The sequence below is a fragment of the Parasteatoda tepidariorum genome, chromosome 1 (genome assembly GCF_043381705.1).
Source record: "Parasteatoda tepidariorum isolate YZ-2023 chromosome 1, CAS_Ptep_4.0, whole genome shotgun sequence".
NCBI classification, from domain to species: domain Eukaryota; kingdom Metazoa; phylum Arthropoda; class Arachnida; order Araneae; family Theridiidae; genus Parasteatoda; species Parasteatoda tepidariorum.
This window is the reverse complement of record NC_092204.1, coordinates 30,237,019-30,255,846: the sequence shown is the minus strand read 5'-3', so window position 1 is coordinate 30,255,846 and position 18,828 is coordinate 30,237,019. Positions and strand designations below refer to the sequence as shown.

The following is an 18,828-nucleotide window of genomic DNA, read 5'->3' as shown; positions in this document are numbered from 1 at the left end:
AGCAACTAATGAGAAAAATCCGATTTCAATATCTTAAAAATTTCAAGCAATTTTCAAAGTAGTTTTTATATTTTTTAAGAGAAAGCTCAAAATGGTAAAAGGTTTTCTAAGGGGTTTTGCATCATTAGACAAAACTAAATAACAAATGATACCTTGCAATAAATGTTCACACAATAAAATGTGATTCTTTAAGAAAATTAAAGTTTCGAAAAAAAATTTAAGGGATGATCTCCAATAAAATGAATGCGGACGTCATTTTTAATAAATCTTGTACCATAAAAAAAAATGATATTTGTCGAAAATCCCTGATAACTTTATCTTTCTTTCTAAAAAAATTCTGAAACTGTTTAGAAAATTGCTTGAAACTTTTTAAATTTTTAATATACTGAAATCGAACTTTCTTTATTAGTTGCCAAATACAATCCACAACTAAATTAAGAAAAAAACTTTCTTTTTTCCGCATGCGCAGTGTAAAAGAACTACTTTAATTAATCTTGGGCAGTTTTAAACGAATTTTTCTCGAATTGTTGCCTGTTACAAATAATTGCTATATTTTTTTTGTATAGGGTGTTCGAAAACGTTCCTTTTCCGTTTGTAACTTATTGCGGGTCCCTCAAACCTCTAAAAGTTTAAAACTACATTAAGTATGAGAAATCGCATAACCTAAACACTTCTAAATTTATGAAATGATTCCCTAACTATTTTTTGAGAAAAGATATATATATANTTGAAGGTTCACTATAGCGGGGTTTGACTGTATTAAACATGTGTGTAATGATAGTTGACTATAAGTCTAATTACTACAATGATAATTTCATTTTTAAAACTAAGACAAGAACAATAATGCATTAAATAGAAAAGAATTGGCTTACAATGAACTTACATTGTGATTTTTCCGAAAAAATTCATTCTCTATTTCGAAAAAAATTTTGACTTAGCAAAAGGTTTTGAGGAGAAACCAACCCTTCGACATAGGAATTTACGTTAAATGGATATATAATGCCAAGGAAAAAAATATAAGGCAAGGAAAAATAAATAAACATAACAAGGTTTTTGTGGTATCGAGTTTATACTATTAAATTCTTTTACAAACTTAATTTTCTATACTGATTTTTGATTTTTCTGGCCGGTAATTTTACTCTGAATTTATTTATGGTGGTCATTTGTTCCGCGGAAGGAAAAGAAATGACTTTCTTGTTCTTTCTTTCTTTTATTTTCAAGAATAGTCCCCAAAAAGGGGCCTCTGACAATGAACTTTCTCGATAAATTACAGTTCATGCTTTCTACATGTTTCTACCTGAGGTCACCTATATGAAGAAAAAAAAAGCTTCTTTGTTTTCTTTTTTTAGAAAGGGAACCACCTTTCCACTTTCCCTTGAAGAGTTAACCCATTGATGTCAGCAAATATGTGAAACATTTATTAAATTATATATTTCCATGACGTCAATGGATAAGTTCACCAATGAAATGAGTAGTAGAAATGTGCGTATATTTCTAGACAATGCACTTTTGTTGTGTGTAAAACCTTCATTTTTTATCTGCTTTTTTTTAAATTTATAAGCTGAAGATATTTGAACTTAGTTCATGTCAGTATATTTTTTGTATAAGCGTGAGTGAGCGTACAGCTTTCTTCAGGTTTCTGATAACCGATGCACTTAGTTGCTAAAGTAACCTGTTCATAGCAATTTCGAATCAGACAGTTTAAAATATACAACGCTTAATCTGAATCGAAAAATTACGAAACGCACAATTATGAAACTAAATCCGATAATATTCGCTTTGACTTATTTAATTTGCAATTTAGATTTTTCTTTCATGCTTGATCCTGAAATATTGGAGTCGCCAAATAATATAACGACAATGAACGACTTTCAGGTTCATGAAAGTGTTCAGAAGTGGCTAACTGCTGAAAAAGGTGTAAAACAGATGGTTAATTCACTTATTAAAACCGCGATGCCTTTCATAATAAAATCATGGCAAGAGTTTAATGTTTCACACCGCTGCTCACGTGATATGATGAAGTTTCTGCTGGGTCTAAAACAGATAAAATACTGGGCATTTAGAAGTTAGTATGCATATAATGTATTATTTCTTATCATTAATTCTTTATTTTTCATTATTATATATTTTTATTGTATATCATTAATTAATATATATTTTTTACTTTCTATTTTTATTATTTATTATTTCTTGTTATGTATTTTTTTTCCTAATTTATTTTGTTTTATGTATGAACTTTTGTGATATTATTGCCTTAACATAATTATTATATATATATATANAGATAAATATAATATATACTTATATACATATATTTATAAATATAAATATATATATATATATATAAATATATATATATAAATTTCATTACAATCATATACACGAGTAATTCATGTCTAGCGTGCTTACCCATCAAATTTCTTTTAATGTTAAAGTTAGATTGAACCTTTTGAACTTATTACTTAAATCGCGAGTTGGGTATTGATTATATTTTGAAAATTCAGTATTTAATGTTCCAAATTTATCTGGTTATTAATTTTACCATAAATTATCAATTTCCAGTATCATTTTTCCCATAATAAACTTTAAATAATTATTTTGAAATAATATAAAATGCATCTTTTGAATGCGAATTATCCTTAACATATTTTTATGTGATAGTTACAATGTTATTTAACTATTATTGAATCATTGAATTAATTTTACTGAGCTATTTAAAGCACACCTTGCACATTACTCTGTTATGTTTTAGAGATTTGGTATTTGATGTTCTTTTAACTTTAAAATCTAAATATTATGTTCGTGCTGTTAATTTTTATCATAAATGATTAATTTTGGATATCATTTTACAATTAGTAAATTAAAAGTCTATGTTGAAATGAAATAAAAGACTGCTAAAATTAACTTTTTAATACGATAGTTTTGCTAAACTTATTATCAATGAAAGATTGTACTAGATGTTCTAACTTTATCATGCATTTAATATTTTTATAAGAGATCTATTTTCGGAGTCATTTTTAAAAACAAATCTTAAGTGATTACTTTTTAATGTTATAGCTATGCTGAACTAACTGAACTTATCCTTACTTTTATCTAAGTTCCATTGTCAACTTTGACAATTTTATTTTTAGGTTAGCATTATAATACTTTTGTTTATATAGTTATTTTGTTTATGTAGTTTTGTTTATATAGTTATATTTTGTTTATATAGTTTCTAGCTGTGTGAATATTCAGTTTAACCAAATCAAGAAAACTTTTGTAGAAACGCAACATTTTGGTTTGATCTATTGACAATCTTTTATATTTTATTTGAAATAAAAATTTACTCTATTTTTTTAAATACTGATTCATTACCTTTGTTACGACTAGGGAAAATGTTTGTTTTAAAACTACGAAAATTCCTTAATGGTTGAGAGTTATATTTTTACTTATTTTCACCCTAAGTATTTACCCTATTAAATCAAATGGGGGAGAACTCAATAATTTGGTAAGTCTTCTAACAGCTCTACCTTGTTACCTCCCAACTACTAAGGAATTTGGTAAGTTTTCTAGTAACACTAGTTACGAGATGACTTACCAATCAACTAGTAATTCGATTAACCTCGTTACCTCCCAACTACTAAGGAATTTGATAAATTTTCTAGTAACACTAGTTACGAGATAACTTACCAATCAACTATAGTAATTCGATTAACCTCGTTACCACCCAACTACTAAAGAATTTGATAAATTTTCTAGTAACACTAGTTACAAGATGACTTACCAATCAACTATAGTAATTCGATTAACCTCGTTACCTCCTAACTACTAAGGAATATGATAAGTTTTCTACTAACACTAGTTACGAGATGACTTGCCAATAACTAGCAATTCGATTAACTAGTTTTTCCAAGACTGGAATTTCCCAGGCTAGTAGAATGGTAAGACTATTAGTCTAGGAAACTCTATTCTAAAAAAATCTCTTTCATTTGTTAAGTCTTATAGCAACTCTAGTTAATCGGGCAGAGTAATCTAGTTCCTATCAGTAAATGTATCTCTTTCAGTCAAAATATTAGTACGCAACCTCTGCTGTTACTGAGAAGAAAAAAAAAATTTAAAACTACTATGATACTAAAATTCCGTAGTAATTCGAAGATAAAAGGTATGCATGAAGAAGTATGCATTTTTTTAAAAGAAAAATCTGCGAACAATTTATGGTGAAATTGTATTTCTACTTACGACTTAAGTAGTGAAAAAAAATTGCGTTATTTAACTAATGTATATAGTATAAAAGTATATTTTATTGAAGCGTGGAAAATATTAGAAACAGGACTCAACAGGACTTTTACAAGTCACCGATATATTAACAATTTTAATTCTTGATCTTTCCTTGCAGTGCTTGATTCCTCTGGTAAAATACCGAATGGTATATTTAGTGGAAGCATTAATTCATTGGGTGATTTCGATGTTTGTGTGGAAACTGTAGTTAAAGGAAAAGATAGCTTCAAGGGTCAGTACTGCTTAGTAGAAGTGTCTCCACCTGTTCCACCCAGAAGACCATTTTTCTCCTACGACAACGAAATTCCAGAATTCATCAACACTACTCATCCGGATTCGGTAAGTGAATTTTTAAGACATTTTGACCCATATCTCATTGATGCTGCGCTAACCCTTTCTCGCAGAATTTTCGTCACCACATTGAGCGCCACGCTAATTTTACATGACTTGCCCTTCTGACCAAGGTAAATAACTACAAACTAAACATGCAAATATTAGACGGATTTTGCTATATTTTTAAATGGTTTATCATAACCTATCTTACTTTTACTTTCTTTATTTATAAAAAATTGGGCACCTGGGCAGCGCAGCGGATAACATATCTTCTTTCTTTTCTTTATTTAAACAAAACTGGGTGCCTAGGCCCTACCCCATTCATCATGAAAATTATATACAGTGAATAAAACATTTTGAATCATGTAACAATGTGGTAACATTATAATAAAGTAACCATGATTAGAAGTATGTACAAACTTGATCGGAGATTTACATTAATTGCCATTGAAAAATGAATTGTTTAAAAATAGTGGTGGATAAAAATCTACTAAATTGAATTTATTAAACCAAGAATCACAATAATTAAGTAAATTTTGAATACATTTTCTGCAATTCCATAAAAGAGTGCAAATTTTATAGTTCTATATCATGTTATACGCTGTCAGCTAACTGCTTTTCGCTGCCTATGTGAAAGGTCAGTGTCAGCAAGGGGTGGCAGAAGCAGCCTAAATGTAATTTCAGTGTCAGCCACCGGTGGTTGACGCAGCCTAAATGTAATTTCAGTGTCAGCCACCGGTGGTTGACGCGGCCTAAATGTAATTTCAGTGTCAGCCTCCGGTGGTTGAAGCGCACTAAATGTAATTTCAGTGTCAGCCACCGGTTGCTGACGCGGCCTAAATGGAAAGTCAAGTGTCAGCCACCGATGGCTGACGCGGCGCTCATCGCGTTAATCATATTTTTCATATTTTTTTCATTATTTTGTATTTAGGTCAAAATAAATGGCAAATATTATGTTGAGCATTTTAATAATTTATGGTTATTAAATACAGCCTGAATCATCGGCATCTTTTTCTGAGTTACAGTTAAAATCTTCCAAAAAACGCTCACTTCCAAACTAAAATTTTTCAAATATGCTCTTATTATGTTGCAGTTATTCAAATATGTACAAATACGTTGTTGTTATTTAGGTCTAAGAGAAACAGTCATTCATCATTGAAGTTTCTTTAATTTACAAAGTCAATTATTGATGAATTTTTTAATATGAATAAAAAATTTCCTTTTCAAACAACTTTTCTTTATACTTTAGTACAAATATTGTTCTAATAATCTAACAGATTTTTTTTAATCCAATAAGTCTGTTTTTTATAATTAAAAAACTCTTCAACTTCCTAAAATATCAAGGCTGTTCTTAAATCGTCTCGCAAACACAACATTTGCGGATGGAAGTTTTAGGCGAGGTACGAGCATATTTCCAAACACATCGCATACGGGTGATTTTTCCAAAACATGTTTTGCAATTGTTTGCGATTGAAATTTTTAATAAAGTGGTAGACAAAATTTCATAAAAGCTGCAGCAAACTTGCCTCTATAGCTACAACTTCAATTTTTTTTAAAAATTACAGCGACTGATTGTAACATACATACTGAATCATTCATGTTGTGGTGATCACGAATGCATAATTTCTTTAAAAAACCGAGCGGAGATGAAGTAGTTTTGCAGCCACTTTTTAAACTTTTCTATGGATTGCAGAAATTTCAAAAACGTATTTTTGAGTGATCCGCTTGCAAAGTATCAAATTAAAATTCAAGACCAATATGATTTTTCTGGTGCGACAAACGAAAAGAGCACGGATCACGAAGAAATCCAGAAGAATCTACTGAAACTGTTTATTGGTGGTTGACCCTATTATAATTTCTCAATTTTAAAATTTATATTTTACATACGAATATAATGTGAGATATACTGTTTGGTTTGAGAAGAGGAATACATAGAAATTAACTCTTGCTTCATATCTTGTAAATTATTACTAAGTAAATACTAATTCTAAGCATATAATCAACAAAGCAAATAATAAATCTAAGCATATAATCAACTAAGCAAATAATAAGCTAATAAATTTAAACAGAATAGAATGCAAAAATATTTAGACTGTCTGTTCAAAATTTTGAGAACAACAAAACTCTTTAAATTACGAATTGAATTATTCTGCAGAAAATGTGATGTTTGCTTTTATTCTCTACATTTTTCGTAAATATATTTTTCTTTTTTTTAAAAACTATTATGGTGTTCTTTTTACTCTTGCAAAATTCCGATCGGTTAAAATAAGGACTAACTAGTAGATATTTTTATAGGAGAGTAAGCCATTCAAATTTGAAGTTTTCATAAAGATGCAATATAACAAAATTTTGCCATTCTCTTAATCATAAAATTTTCAAGTATAACTAACTGAAATTTTGCATTTGTCTACTCTATCCCATTTCAATTGTAGCCGCCCTCTTCCCCTATATACAGGATTCGTACACTCCTTAGAAAATTTATAAAGAGGTTTAATAACAAAGTTATTAATTTCAGCATATTAGCTTTTATTTAATATTAAGGATAGTAATTAATACAAATTTTATATAATTTTATATTCTTAACTTTTCTACCACTTTTTAAATTTTATAATGATTGCACGCTTTTTGTATACTCGATTTATTTACAACATATACATGCCTGCCAACTACAGTGCTTTTTGAAAAATATTCTATCGAGTGGTAGCCATTTAAAAATCAAAGATTTCAGAATTTTTGGTAATTTTGACAACATTTAAAAGCCTCACCACGGGACAGCCAGAATAAAATGGCGTTGCAAATGAACTTTCAAAATCATTTATATGCAGTAATGTGGAAAACAAGTTGAAATAAATAAAGATATAATACATTAAAACATACATTTAGCTACCACTAGAATAAATATTTACAAAATGTGTTCAAAGTTGGCAGTCTTGCATATAATCTTAGATAATTATTAAACAGTCGTTGTTATTAATTTTTATTTAGGTTACGTCAGTTTTTATGCGTAGAGCAATGTATTACTATCATTTGAATTTTCGTTCATCAATCTGCGTACCTTCTACTTGTACGAAAGAAGATGTTTGGAAAATGTCGACTGAAGGTAAGTACTGGTATTTTTCATGGGAAAAAAAAAAACTTTTTTTGTTTTCTAGATTAACCTTTTATTCATGCTTAATCATAACAAGTAGAAAAACTTAGAAAAAAATCTATTTCTTTATTATCAAAGAAAGATCTGAAGAAAAGTTGAATGAATGTATGAATACTGTTAACACTTTTAACATGAAAATAAAATCTTAACATTGATGAAAATTTGGGGAAAATTGTCAGCCATGTCAATATTGCAAAAATGTGGCAAAAGTTAGCAATACTTTTTAACCCTTTGCTCTCCGATGCAGTGCCATCAACATTCACCAATTTGAAATTAAAATTTTCATACCTTAAAAATTATATAATAAATTAATTAGTGCTTAATACTCAGATTTGACTGTAATTTAACAGAGGCTTCGCTGCCAACACTCGAATCTTTTTCTTTGCCAAAGCCATTTAGTCTCAATTGTTATTTCATATCATCAGAAGAAGCAGTGAGATACTCGCTTCGCGGGCAGGTTCTCTGCTACAAAACATGTCAAGTCAAGTATTTAGTGCTTATATTAGCATATATTATATATTCAAACAGCATTTTACAGTACTCGTAGTGCGAAGGGTTGACTTATATATTTCAGCTTAATATTAAAATAAAAAAATTATAGATAGATTTTTTTTCTTACTGAAGATAAATGATAAAGTAACACGTAGTTAGGAATAAACAATTACGTGAACAAATAAAATAAATAATAACTAAGAGTTCAACCTTTTTTTTTACATTTTTAGACGCATGTGTCATCCCTGCGATAGGTTTACTTTATAACGTGTGCTACCACTTTGTAAGAAAATCTCGTGCAAATTGGATATAGGTTTTCAGTAGCAAATTAAAAGAAATGTGGTAGACTGTTCTTTTATCAGATATTATATTACCTACAACATCAGAGAGCTCACTGGGCAGGAAGTGGCCTTCATGTGATCCTGCCCGGAAGCTCTTCGCTTCTCATTTTTTATATGCAATCTCTCATAGAATAAGAGAATAAGCCTGACTAAAACTACAAACTTACGTCATCCATAGCTTCCGATATTTCTCTTGAATCTTACTAACCAATGACAGTACCTTCATATGTTGTACAGCCCAAGGGCTCTACAACATATGAAGAAGTGGAAGCAAGGACTTCTAATCTCCTCTAAATCTGCAAGAAATGTACAAGAAAAAGTTGCTAATTAAAATATCTTATAATAGATTTTCGCTTTTTATTAGTTACCATTTTTTGCATTTTTATACAACCCAGCAAAACTCTAACGGTAAATTCGAATGGTAAATGTACAAAAAGAAAAATTCATTTTATCCTTAAATACATATCTTGCTCTTTCTTATAATTAAATAAACTGTCACCTGCATTCTTTTTTAGTTTTAAAACTTGCTGGGATTGATTTTCAAGTAATAATACCTAACTGTGAAATCAAAGAGGATGAAGTATCTTTCAGCAGAAGTGAAAAAGTAATTATGTAAGTATTAAAAGTAATTCTCAATTATATGCAGAAATTTTAGGAAGAAAAAAAACGACTTCTTTATTATTTGAATTAAACGTGGTTCATTAGTTATGTTATTTCATAATAATACAGTTGCTACTAATACAATACGCTTGCAGTTGCGAAATAAAGCCTAATAAAATTAACAAATATGAGTCTACTTTTTTAAAAATAACGGAATTCATTTCTTTTTTTTTTTCGGTGTTTTTCGTTTAATTTTTATTTTAAAAATGTTTTCGATCTTTTACGATACAATTTGTTTAATCTTAAGCAACTCCCAATTATAAGAACTTCTGAATAAAACTGAGAACAGTAACAAAGCTTTTGTGTTTATTTTTTTTTTTTTTTTGTTTTTAACATATGCTTTCTCATGATTGTTTATACAAGTAAGGTTACGAAACTGGCCAATATCCATAATACAATTGGCAAATGGTTATGTTAAATTGTTCGAAAATATACTTAAAATGAAAAAATTGATGTCTGTTTTTTTATTTTTTATTATTATTATTATTCTAGAAATGTGTTCACTAATTTTCCATGATGCATTTCAGTTTTTTTTTTCTTTTTTTTAAATTTATTTTTTGAGTAGTTTTAAAAACTTTTGTAGATTACTGGAATTACAAAGTCGTAGTGGCTCAGGAGATAGAGCGTTCGCCTTCCAATGAGGTAAACTGGATTCGAATTCCAGCGATGACTGGTCGATTCGAATTTCGCATCCACCGCTTGCAATGACCACAATGCTGACGTGAAATACTCTCAGTGGTAGACGGATTATGGGTTAGAGTCCCCTTGCTGTCAGACTAACCGTGGGAGGTTTTTGTGGTTTTTCACTCCGTGTAACGCAAATGCGGGTTAGTTTCATCTAAAAGTCCTCCACGAATGCAAATTTCTCCCAATACTGGATTGGGTTCAAAATTACAAGGCTACGGAGTTGAACATTAGTAGTCGTAAACCCAAAAAATTGGGTCGGCTGTTCAACGACGGTTATAAAATGATACTTATTTCTGTTGGATGTGCAAAACTTGCACACAGAAGAAATGTTTTTAAAGATCAATAATTATAGGTGTATAAATTTTTAAATATCTATTAATATATATAAAATCTTTTTTGAAATTAAAGCTTGTTACTATAAATTTATTTAGATATACCTACCACCTTTGTTTTTAAACTAAATTATTCATGTATTTAGTTTTTCTTCATTTATTGAAACGAAGCTATAGCTAGTTTTATATTGTCAATCCTTAATCTGCGTTATTTGATCTGTGGAATGAGGTGGGAAGAAAAGTTATTCAAATATGATTACGAAAACTAACACATAATAAGTTACAGTTAGAGGGATTTTGTTTTCGCTTTTCAAAATTGTACTTAACGATTTTTTAACAAATTATTTTGACTTTTTCATTCTTCAGGAAAATAACATTAAAATAATTTTTTTAAAACTCATTTGCACTCTATATAAAGCAGGAGTTTCCAACTAGGAAAGACTACAAAAAAAAAGGCTTTCCAACTACAAGAAGCCTTTTTTTGTAGCCCGCGAACTAAAATATATTAGATGTCGGTTTTCGTGAAAAATCTATATGAGTTTAAATACTTTTTTTTCGTTTAAGAAAACCTAATTTCTTTGAAATTTAACAAACCAACGATGCAAAAGGATTTATCTCTCAGGTTTTGCACTCAAGAAAATATTTATTAAAATTCAAAAATAATCGTGTATGTTGCTCTTTTTTATTTCGTTTTTTTTTTTTTTTTCGTTTTNTTTTCTTTTGTTTTTTTTTTTTTTTTTTTGTGTGATTTTGAATATAATTCAGCATGTGCGTATCAGAAATATTCTCGAAGAAGTTCTCCCATTTAACTTTTTGAAACTACTCATTTTGGACGAAATTATTAACATTTGCAAATTTTAAAACGCATAAAAGAGGGAATGAATATCATGTTTTATTTAAATTCCCTGAATTGAATATCGCAAGAGCAGAAAAAAAAATTTAATTTCAGATGCTCGAGAATTTTTTTGTTGTTGTTGCAATAATTCCTAATAAGTCGGAAAAAAAACTGTTCATTTATCACAAAATTAAATTTTTAAAAAAAAATCACTAAGTTTCTGATTGTGTGTATTGTCATGTGTTTGTAACTGAATCTTGTAGCGAGTCGGTTACATGTACGCGGTAAAAATTACATTAAATTAACCGGTCCGGTTCAGGGTACCCGGTGAAAATTGAATTTATTATCCTACCTGTTTCGGATACCGGGGCACTACATTAGTTATACAAAACTGTATAAAAACCGTATAATATTTGATCACACAAATATTTTACAAAAATTAAAAAACTAAGGATGTATTAAAATTCCACATCCTTAAAATTTTAAGCCCAAACCTGAAATTAAAGCCCCTATTAGATAAAAGCTTAGAACAAACTCGCCTTTGCGAAAAACTTTTACATTAAAACTAATTCGTATTTGCGCTATATTGAGATGAAAACTTTCGTTGTTAGGCCGACTGTTAGAGATCTATAACCCAATCGGTTAGAAATTGAACCTCTTAAGCCACTGACGGATTAACACACTTTCTTGGGAATATGCAAATTTAAGTTACCGCTTACTTATTACATTTAAACGTGTTTTGATTCAGTTTAAGTGTAAATTAGCCTGAACTGAAAAAGCAATAAAGTATTCTCAGATGAGCTTTCTTTTTAACCCTTGATGGAACAGAAAATTTTGATTGAAAATTTTAGTCATGTTAACATTAATAAGTGTGACCTTAAACCGTACATTTTAATTCTAATTGTTATCTACATCTCGGAACCTACCGCCGAAGGTAGCACCAAACGATGGACATTTAATTAATATCTAAATTGTCACATCTAATGTATGTAGTTGTAGAAGGAGGTTGTTGACAGGCTTGTGTTGTGCTGACGTCTTTAGTGCTTGTAAATGGTACTAAGGGCAGCACCCGATCGAAAGAAAGAAGTGACTGGATTCTCGCTGAAATACGGTGTTAAAGTTAGCAGTGTTGCAGTCAATGACTTTGCTGCAAAATGATGCATTCAATCTTTCAATGTAATGACTGTGTAGTTTCATCTTTTTGTATACAGACAGTACATTTTAAGTAAAGCGATATACTTTAGCTCTCTGTTTTCAGAAAAGTGGTTGCTAAACGTTAAAATTATGTATTCAGTTTTTCAATGTAATGACTGTGTAGTTTCGTCTCTTTGTGTTCATACAGTTCATTCTAAGTGAAGCGACATACTTTAGCTCTTTGTTTTCAGACTATTGTTTGCAAAACGTTTAAATTATGTATTCAGTTTTTCAATGTAATGACTGTGTAGTTTCATGTCTTTGTGTATATACAGTACATTCTAAGTGAAGCGACATACTTTAGCTCTTTGTATTCAGAGTAGTGGTTGCCAAGCGCTTAACATTTATAGAGATTTGTAACATTAGTTGAATTAGTGTTCCCAGGCTCGAAGCACTGCAACAGAATAGTTTTAAAAATAAAAAAGGACTTTGACATCTTCATGGGGATGCGTTTTTTCTAAATGTAATTTGAAGAATTAATTAATAAATTTATTCAACTTCTCAAAATGATTTTTTTCTTTTTTGTCGATACAAACTTTGACAAGAAGGAATCGATCCTGACTTTTTGTTGAGAAATTGTAAAAAATCTACTTTTAATTTTGTGTCAACTTTTTCCACTGTGTCCTATTCTATTTTCATTTCTATTTATTAATAAATCAGCATTAAAATTTTACACTTCAATAAAACTTGCTGAGCATAAAAAAGTAGTTTTAGCTGACCCTAAAACTGTAGTTTTAGTACTAGTTTAGTTGCATTGGGTAGTACTTAGTAATACTAGTTTAGGAGTATTTTGAAACAGTAGTAATACTGGGTATTACTGGTTCAGTAGTACTTTAAATCCGTAATAGCACTGTACCTAAACCAGTAGTTGTATTGGGTAGTACTTAGTCATACCCTCCAACTGCTACGGAATTTCCGTAGTTTCAGAAATCTTCTTTTCAGACGGTAGCAAAATTAATGTCTTAATATTTAAAAAAAATTAATTTTAGCGTAACTTGTCCACTATTACTTATTAAAGTACAGGCCATATGGCTAGATTCTTAAGTTCTGATAAAAGTTTTATGAGATCCATTTGCTTTAAAAATTTCTACTTTGGTTCGCTACCACTAGAAAAAATTATTTTCAAAATCCTCATAAGTTGGAGGGTATGTACTTAGTAATACTAGTTTAGGAGTATTTTAAAACAGTAGTAATACTGGGTAGTGCTCGTTTAGTAGTACTTTAAACCAGTAATAGTACTGTACCTAAACCAGTAGTTGTATTGGGTAGTACTTAGTAATACTAGCTTAAGAGTATTTTAAAACAGTAGTAATACTGGGTAGTTCGGGTTTAGTAATACTTTAAACCAGTAGTTGTATTGTACCTAAACCAGTAGTTTTAACTTCAGCAAGGATTCCACGAGCGACTAAAAATGTAAAAAGTGGTAGAAATTCAATTTATTTTTGCTTATTTACTATCACTTGAATCATTCAATTATAACTACCACTATGACTTGAATTTCAAATTATTCATATTTAAAAAAAGTTTATAAGTATTTATTTATGTCTTCTTTTAAATGTTTTCAGGATGAATGGGAAAAGGGCCGAAAGCGGCCCTAGTAACCCAATTAATAAATTCAGTTTCTGAGAAAAAGTAGGGATATAATCGAGTTATTCCTATCGAAAACTAGCTATAAATGAAATGATTTTCCAGCTTTTCCACTTTTTCCATCTCGTTTTCACCCCTGATCTTGATAAGGATGTATCGAGCATTAATGAGTGCTATCTGATTTTTTAACATTAATAATCACTGAGACCCGGCAAAATTTGGTGGGTCCGGGTACCAGGTAAAAACTGGGCAATAATTATATAGCTGGATAACCAAGGTACCATGTAATTACCGCGTACACGTTAGTACATCCTAGCACAATATATACTCACTTAACACGTAATATCTAGAGACTACTAAAGAAAATGGTTACTAAAATTAAGCTTTAAATTGTTGCAGATATGATATAGCATTTTATACATAGCATATCTACATTATTATAAGTGTTTATAATGCTCTATAAATAGTGAATAATAAATAAAGACGCAGTTTTGAAAAATGTAAAATGGGAGGAGGTTCAATTTAGTGTTTTCCCCCTCTAGTAAGAAATTTATTTAAAACGGAAATATTTTTGTTCTATTTACAGAATCGTTTTGAGCGCCATCGTACTTTCAGCTTTATCAGCAACTATTGTGGATATTTATTTAAAGTTCATAACGACTGATGAGGATTATCAACAAAATATTAGTAAGAATACTTATATCTTTTATTTAAAATCTACGTATTTTTGCACGCATACACTGAATTAATACTTTTTTTTTCAAGATGCATCATTGTATTGTTCTATAACTTCAATTTATTAGTTCAATCTGTTTAGATACATGTAAAAGTTTTTCATTGCTGAATCGAAATTAGAATATGCTTACTTATGTGGTATTATGTGTGCTTTCTTAACGTTTATCAAAATTAATCACATCTTCCGTTTGACTAAAAAAAAAATTGGGGGGGGGGGCGCATTCGATGTGATTCGGGTCACCGAGACTGGCCTTGTGTCGACCAGGAACCATCATCTTTGACGAACTCGTCACCGAAGTGGAAGAATCAGTGACGGATTAGGATATTCTGCAAGTTTAAAATATCCGGCAAGGCACTGATGATTTTCCTTATTTACAATCATACTTTTGACATCAGGCAATCTAAAGCTTGTTTACTTCGATAGGTTTTTGTGTTCGTTGCATTTCTTCTTTTCTCACTTAATAACATTTCTTCTTTTCTTCTAACTTTGAGAAAATGGCTTTAGTGAAAAAGTATTAAATTTCCGAATCAGAAATGATAATTGAACATTACAGAAGTGAGTTTTATTTTATTATTAATAAATTTAAAACTTGCCACAATATTATGATAAGTTGAATAACTTCAGTTTTCGAAAATTTTTGTCAGTTGACGCAAAATCTTTGAACTAGTTGCTAAAATGCAAACGTTTTCGTTTCATACTTTAATAAACTTTAACTAAAAACGTCTTCAAGCTTTCACTGATGGAATAGATTGTTTATTATTGGAAGAGGCGCTTGTGATGTCATAGCCGACGGTGAACCGGAACTTGTTTCTTTTCACCACTGAATCACTCAATTCGTCACGGCAAAGTAGGAACTGACTGGAATCATGGCGATTCCGTCACGTCAAACGCGGCTGCCCTTATACCAAAGGTTAAGAATCACCCTTGGTTATTCATTTAACCTCTCTTTGTATGTTCTCAACAGTATCAGTTAAAGTTATTTTTATGTTGTCTCAAACAATGCGAAATATTGTTATTTATCCATTAGGTATATCTTTCAATTGTTCAAAGATATACTTAATATATCATATAAGGTATATCTTAGAACAAATTTCGTTTTGTGTTGTCTCAAAGAAGGCTAAATACTTTTATTTATCCATTAGGTATATCTTTGAAATGTTTGTTGTGTTTTTCTGTCTATTCAAATGGTCGACGGTTGCTGAAGAAGGATAACAACCCCGAATCCATTAAAATATTCCATGGAATGAAAGTCATCACACTCTTGTGGGTGATACTAAATCACACCTATCTTTATTTAAATTATCAAACACTTAGTAAGTATGTTTGCTACATAACTGGTGTATGAATTAGACGCATAATTTTATGGAACTTACAGAGATTGGACATATATATGGAAACACTTTTATGCAAACTCTATGTAAACAATTTTTCTTTTAGCAGAAAATGTTTCGGAAGGTTTTACATGGCAAAACTGTTAGAGCAGTTTGAAAAATCACATTTGAAGCTTTTAGAATTGGTGTCCTTTTTATCCATTGCAAAATTCGGATCAACCAAAAAATTAAGAAAGAAAATTAATAGATATAATAGGAAAGAAAATTAATAGATTTTTTATAGCTTTAATACCAGCAAATTTGAACTCATTCCATCAGATTGCAATATTTATATTAGAATGCTTTTTAAATTATAGTGGTATTGAAAATGAAAAGAAGCTTTTAACTTTCTACGGTCATTTTGGTGGTTCTGAATTTTTCATGGGTAAATATGGGATCATTTCTAAAGGCTTCAAGCGTAATTAATTATGACAAGAGATTTACCGTGAAAACTCTTCCAAAATATTTACTGTTGCTTAATACGAATCAAAAAGTAGACTCTTTTTTTTTTCTGAAACCGTACATAGACGGTTTTCTAGCAGTTTTCAGATGCATTTTGCTTGAACTGAATTTTTCTACAAGATTTTTGTTGTTGTTACTGTTATTTTTTTAACAACAGTTTACTCAGTAAGTGTATATAAGATGAAATGTATAAAGAATTTCGTACACGCTCAAGCATGTTGCTATGCGTGTGAAAATGTTGCCAAACAGGAAAAATGAGAATTTTATTTTTCAATCAAACATTCTATATCAGCCAACTTCACGCTCTTTGCAGAAAATGTTTTTTAGTGTGACTAGTGTAACCAAAAAAATTGTTTAAATTCGTCTTAAAGTTAAAAAATATAATATTCCATATTATAAATTTTATTTTCCAATGTCTCACTCGAGAATTTCATGAACATAGTCGGCTATGCTCCGATTATTTCTAATTTTTCTCAGTATAAGAACTTTGAAATTCTGTAAAACCATAAAATACAATTTTCTTTTCGAAGTTTTACATGAGAAAGTCCTTCAAATTTCAAAATAATTATTTTATTCCGTTATTATTTTAGGTGCTCTTTTAAATGCAAGAGAAAAAGGGAAAGAAATAGCTTTTCAATTTGTGGTGAATGGTTTTCTCAATGTAGAAACATTTTTCTTCATCAGGTAATAATTATAAATACTTTTTTATTTTTTAGATTTCATACAGTACTCAAGAAAGTGAACGAAGAAAACGAACATCTTTCATAAATTTTAATCTAAGTAATGATCGGATTTTTACGCACTAGGACTTAATGTTTTGCTGGCCAAACTTTAAATATACCAATAAATTTGTGCAATCGATACGTTTGTAAAATAATAGAGATTAGCTACAGTTTAATTTATACTTTGTATAATAATTTATTTTATTTTATTTTATTTTATTCATACATTTGTAAAATAATAGAGAATTAAAACCTAAGAGTTTAAGTCGTCTGATTGTTCTTGGTACCTTGTAAAAAAATTCACCTCGATGAAACTGAAACAAAGTAGCGTTTTATATTAGCTTTAGAATCATCTAAATGTTATAGTATGCCAAATTACTTTAAATCAAATTACATAACTAAGAACTTATTAAGATAAATTTGTCCTCTAAAAAAATTTGTCCATGAAGCAAAGCATATCTGGCAAAATTAAGAGATTAAATATTAACAAAATGAAATTCCCTCACTTATTTTTAATGTATTTTTGGCGTACATTGCATTAGTTCGGGAACTAATCGTGCTCATGAAATGAGTATTCCTGTCTTTTATGCTGTATTCTTTTTATTTCTTTTATGTATAAATAAAGAAACAAAAATTTTATGTAATGAATTAGAGCCAACACACATTAAACAGTTGTATCAAGCTATACTTTAAATGCAATCAATTGTTTATTTTTTCAGCTCAGTTCTTGTTGCTTACGGAGTAACAAAAATGAAAGGAAAACGAATCAACATTTTCCTGTACGTTTTTCGACGATTGTGGAGGTAAGGAATTAAAATAAGGATATCTCTAACTTAGTTTGCTTTTCTTGCATACACAAAGATCAAAAACTGCCTAACGCGACCATAAGCATTTTTTCTCTTACTAATATCTGTTATTGATTTATTTAATTATTGTATATTTTTTTTACTTGCATCGAGCTGGCGTTCACTATATTCTGAAAGATGAAACATAGAAATGAAATACTTCCAATAAATAGCCAACATAGTCCATTAACTGCCGAAAAATAAAAATTAAAGCTTCTAGTGATAGCAGACTTCTAATTCAAAAGAATACTTAGTAAAACTCTCTTAATATGTATTTTCAGGCTTCTTGCCAAAAATTAAATAATATAAGTGCACACACTAGGGGTCTCAAAGTCACATTTAACCCTTTAATGGGCCCTTTATTTCTAGTAAAGGTAAATTAAAGTATTTTTGGAATTGAAATTGTTTTAAGAACAGTAATTGATATTAAAAAAAATAACTCATTTAGTTTATAAAAATGCCATTTTTTTGGTGGNTTTATTTCTAGTAAAGGTAAATTAAAGTATTTTTGGAATTGAAATTGTTTGAAGAACAGTAGTTGATATATTAAAAAAATAACTCATTTAGTTTATAAAAATGCCATTTTTTTGGTGGTAAATATATTTTACGTGACCTATTAGGAACTTACTGACTTTTACTTTTCTTTATTTATAAAATAAATTCCTTAAATGCTACAAGCTTCAAGAGGATATATGTATTTTATAACTTTTATACGTTTTTTAAAAGTGACAAATGGTTACCAATTTTCTTCAAACTCACTTCAAGAAAGCTGAAGTTATTGAAAAATGGAAACCTAAATTAAAAGTGGTAAAACGTGGCGGTAAGTA

At 29.5% G+C, this 18,828-nt stretch overlaps 1 protein-coding gene across 1 annotated transcript in view; it reads left to right on the top strand.

Moving 5' to 3' along the window:
- The first annotated feature begins 1,586 nt into the window (after positions 1–1,586).
- Positions 1,587–18,828, top strand: part of LOC107445360 (nose resistant to fluoxetine protein 6-like) — a 29,838-nt gene continuing 12,596 nt past the window's right edge. Inside the window, exons 1-8 of the mRNA XM_016059738.3 lie at positions 1,587–2,065; positions 4,376–4,596; positions 7,576–7,690; positions 9,087–9,183; positions 14,453–14,553; positions 15,745–15,915; positions 17,025–17,118; positions 17,876–17,959. Of these exons, the coding sequence (XP_015915224.2) occupies positions 1,753–2,065; positions 4,376–4,596; positions 7,576–7,690; positions 9,087–9,183; positions 14,453–14,553; positions 15,745–15,915; positions 17,025–17,118; positions 17,876–17,959 (1,196 nt within the window). The 5' untranslated portion in view covers positions 1,587–1,752. The remainder of the gene's footprint in view (positions 2,066–4,375; positions 4,597–7,575; positions 7,691–9,086; positions 9,184–14,452; positions 14,554–15,744; positions 15,916–17,024; positions 17,119–17,875; positions 17,960–18,828) is intronic.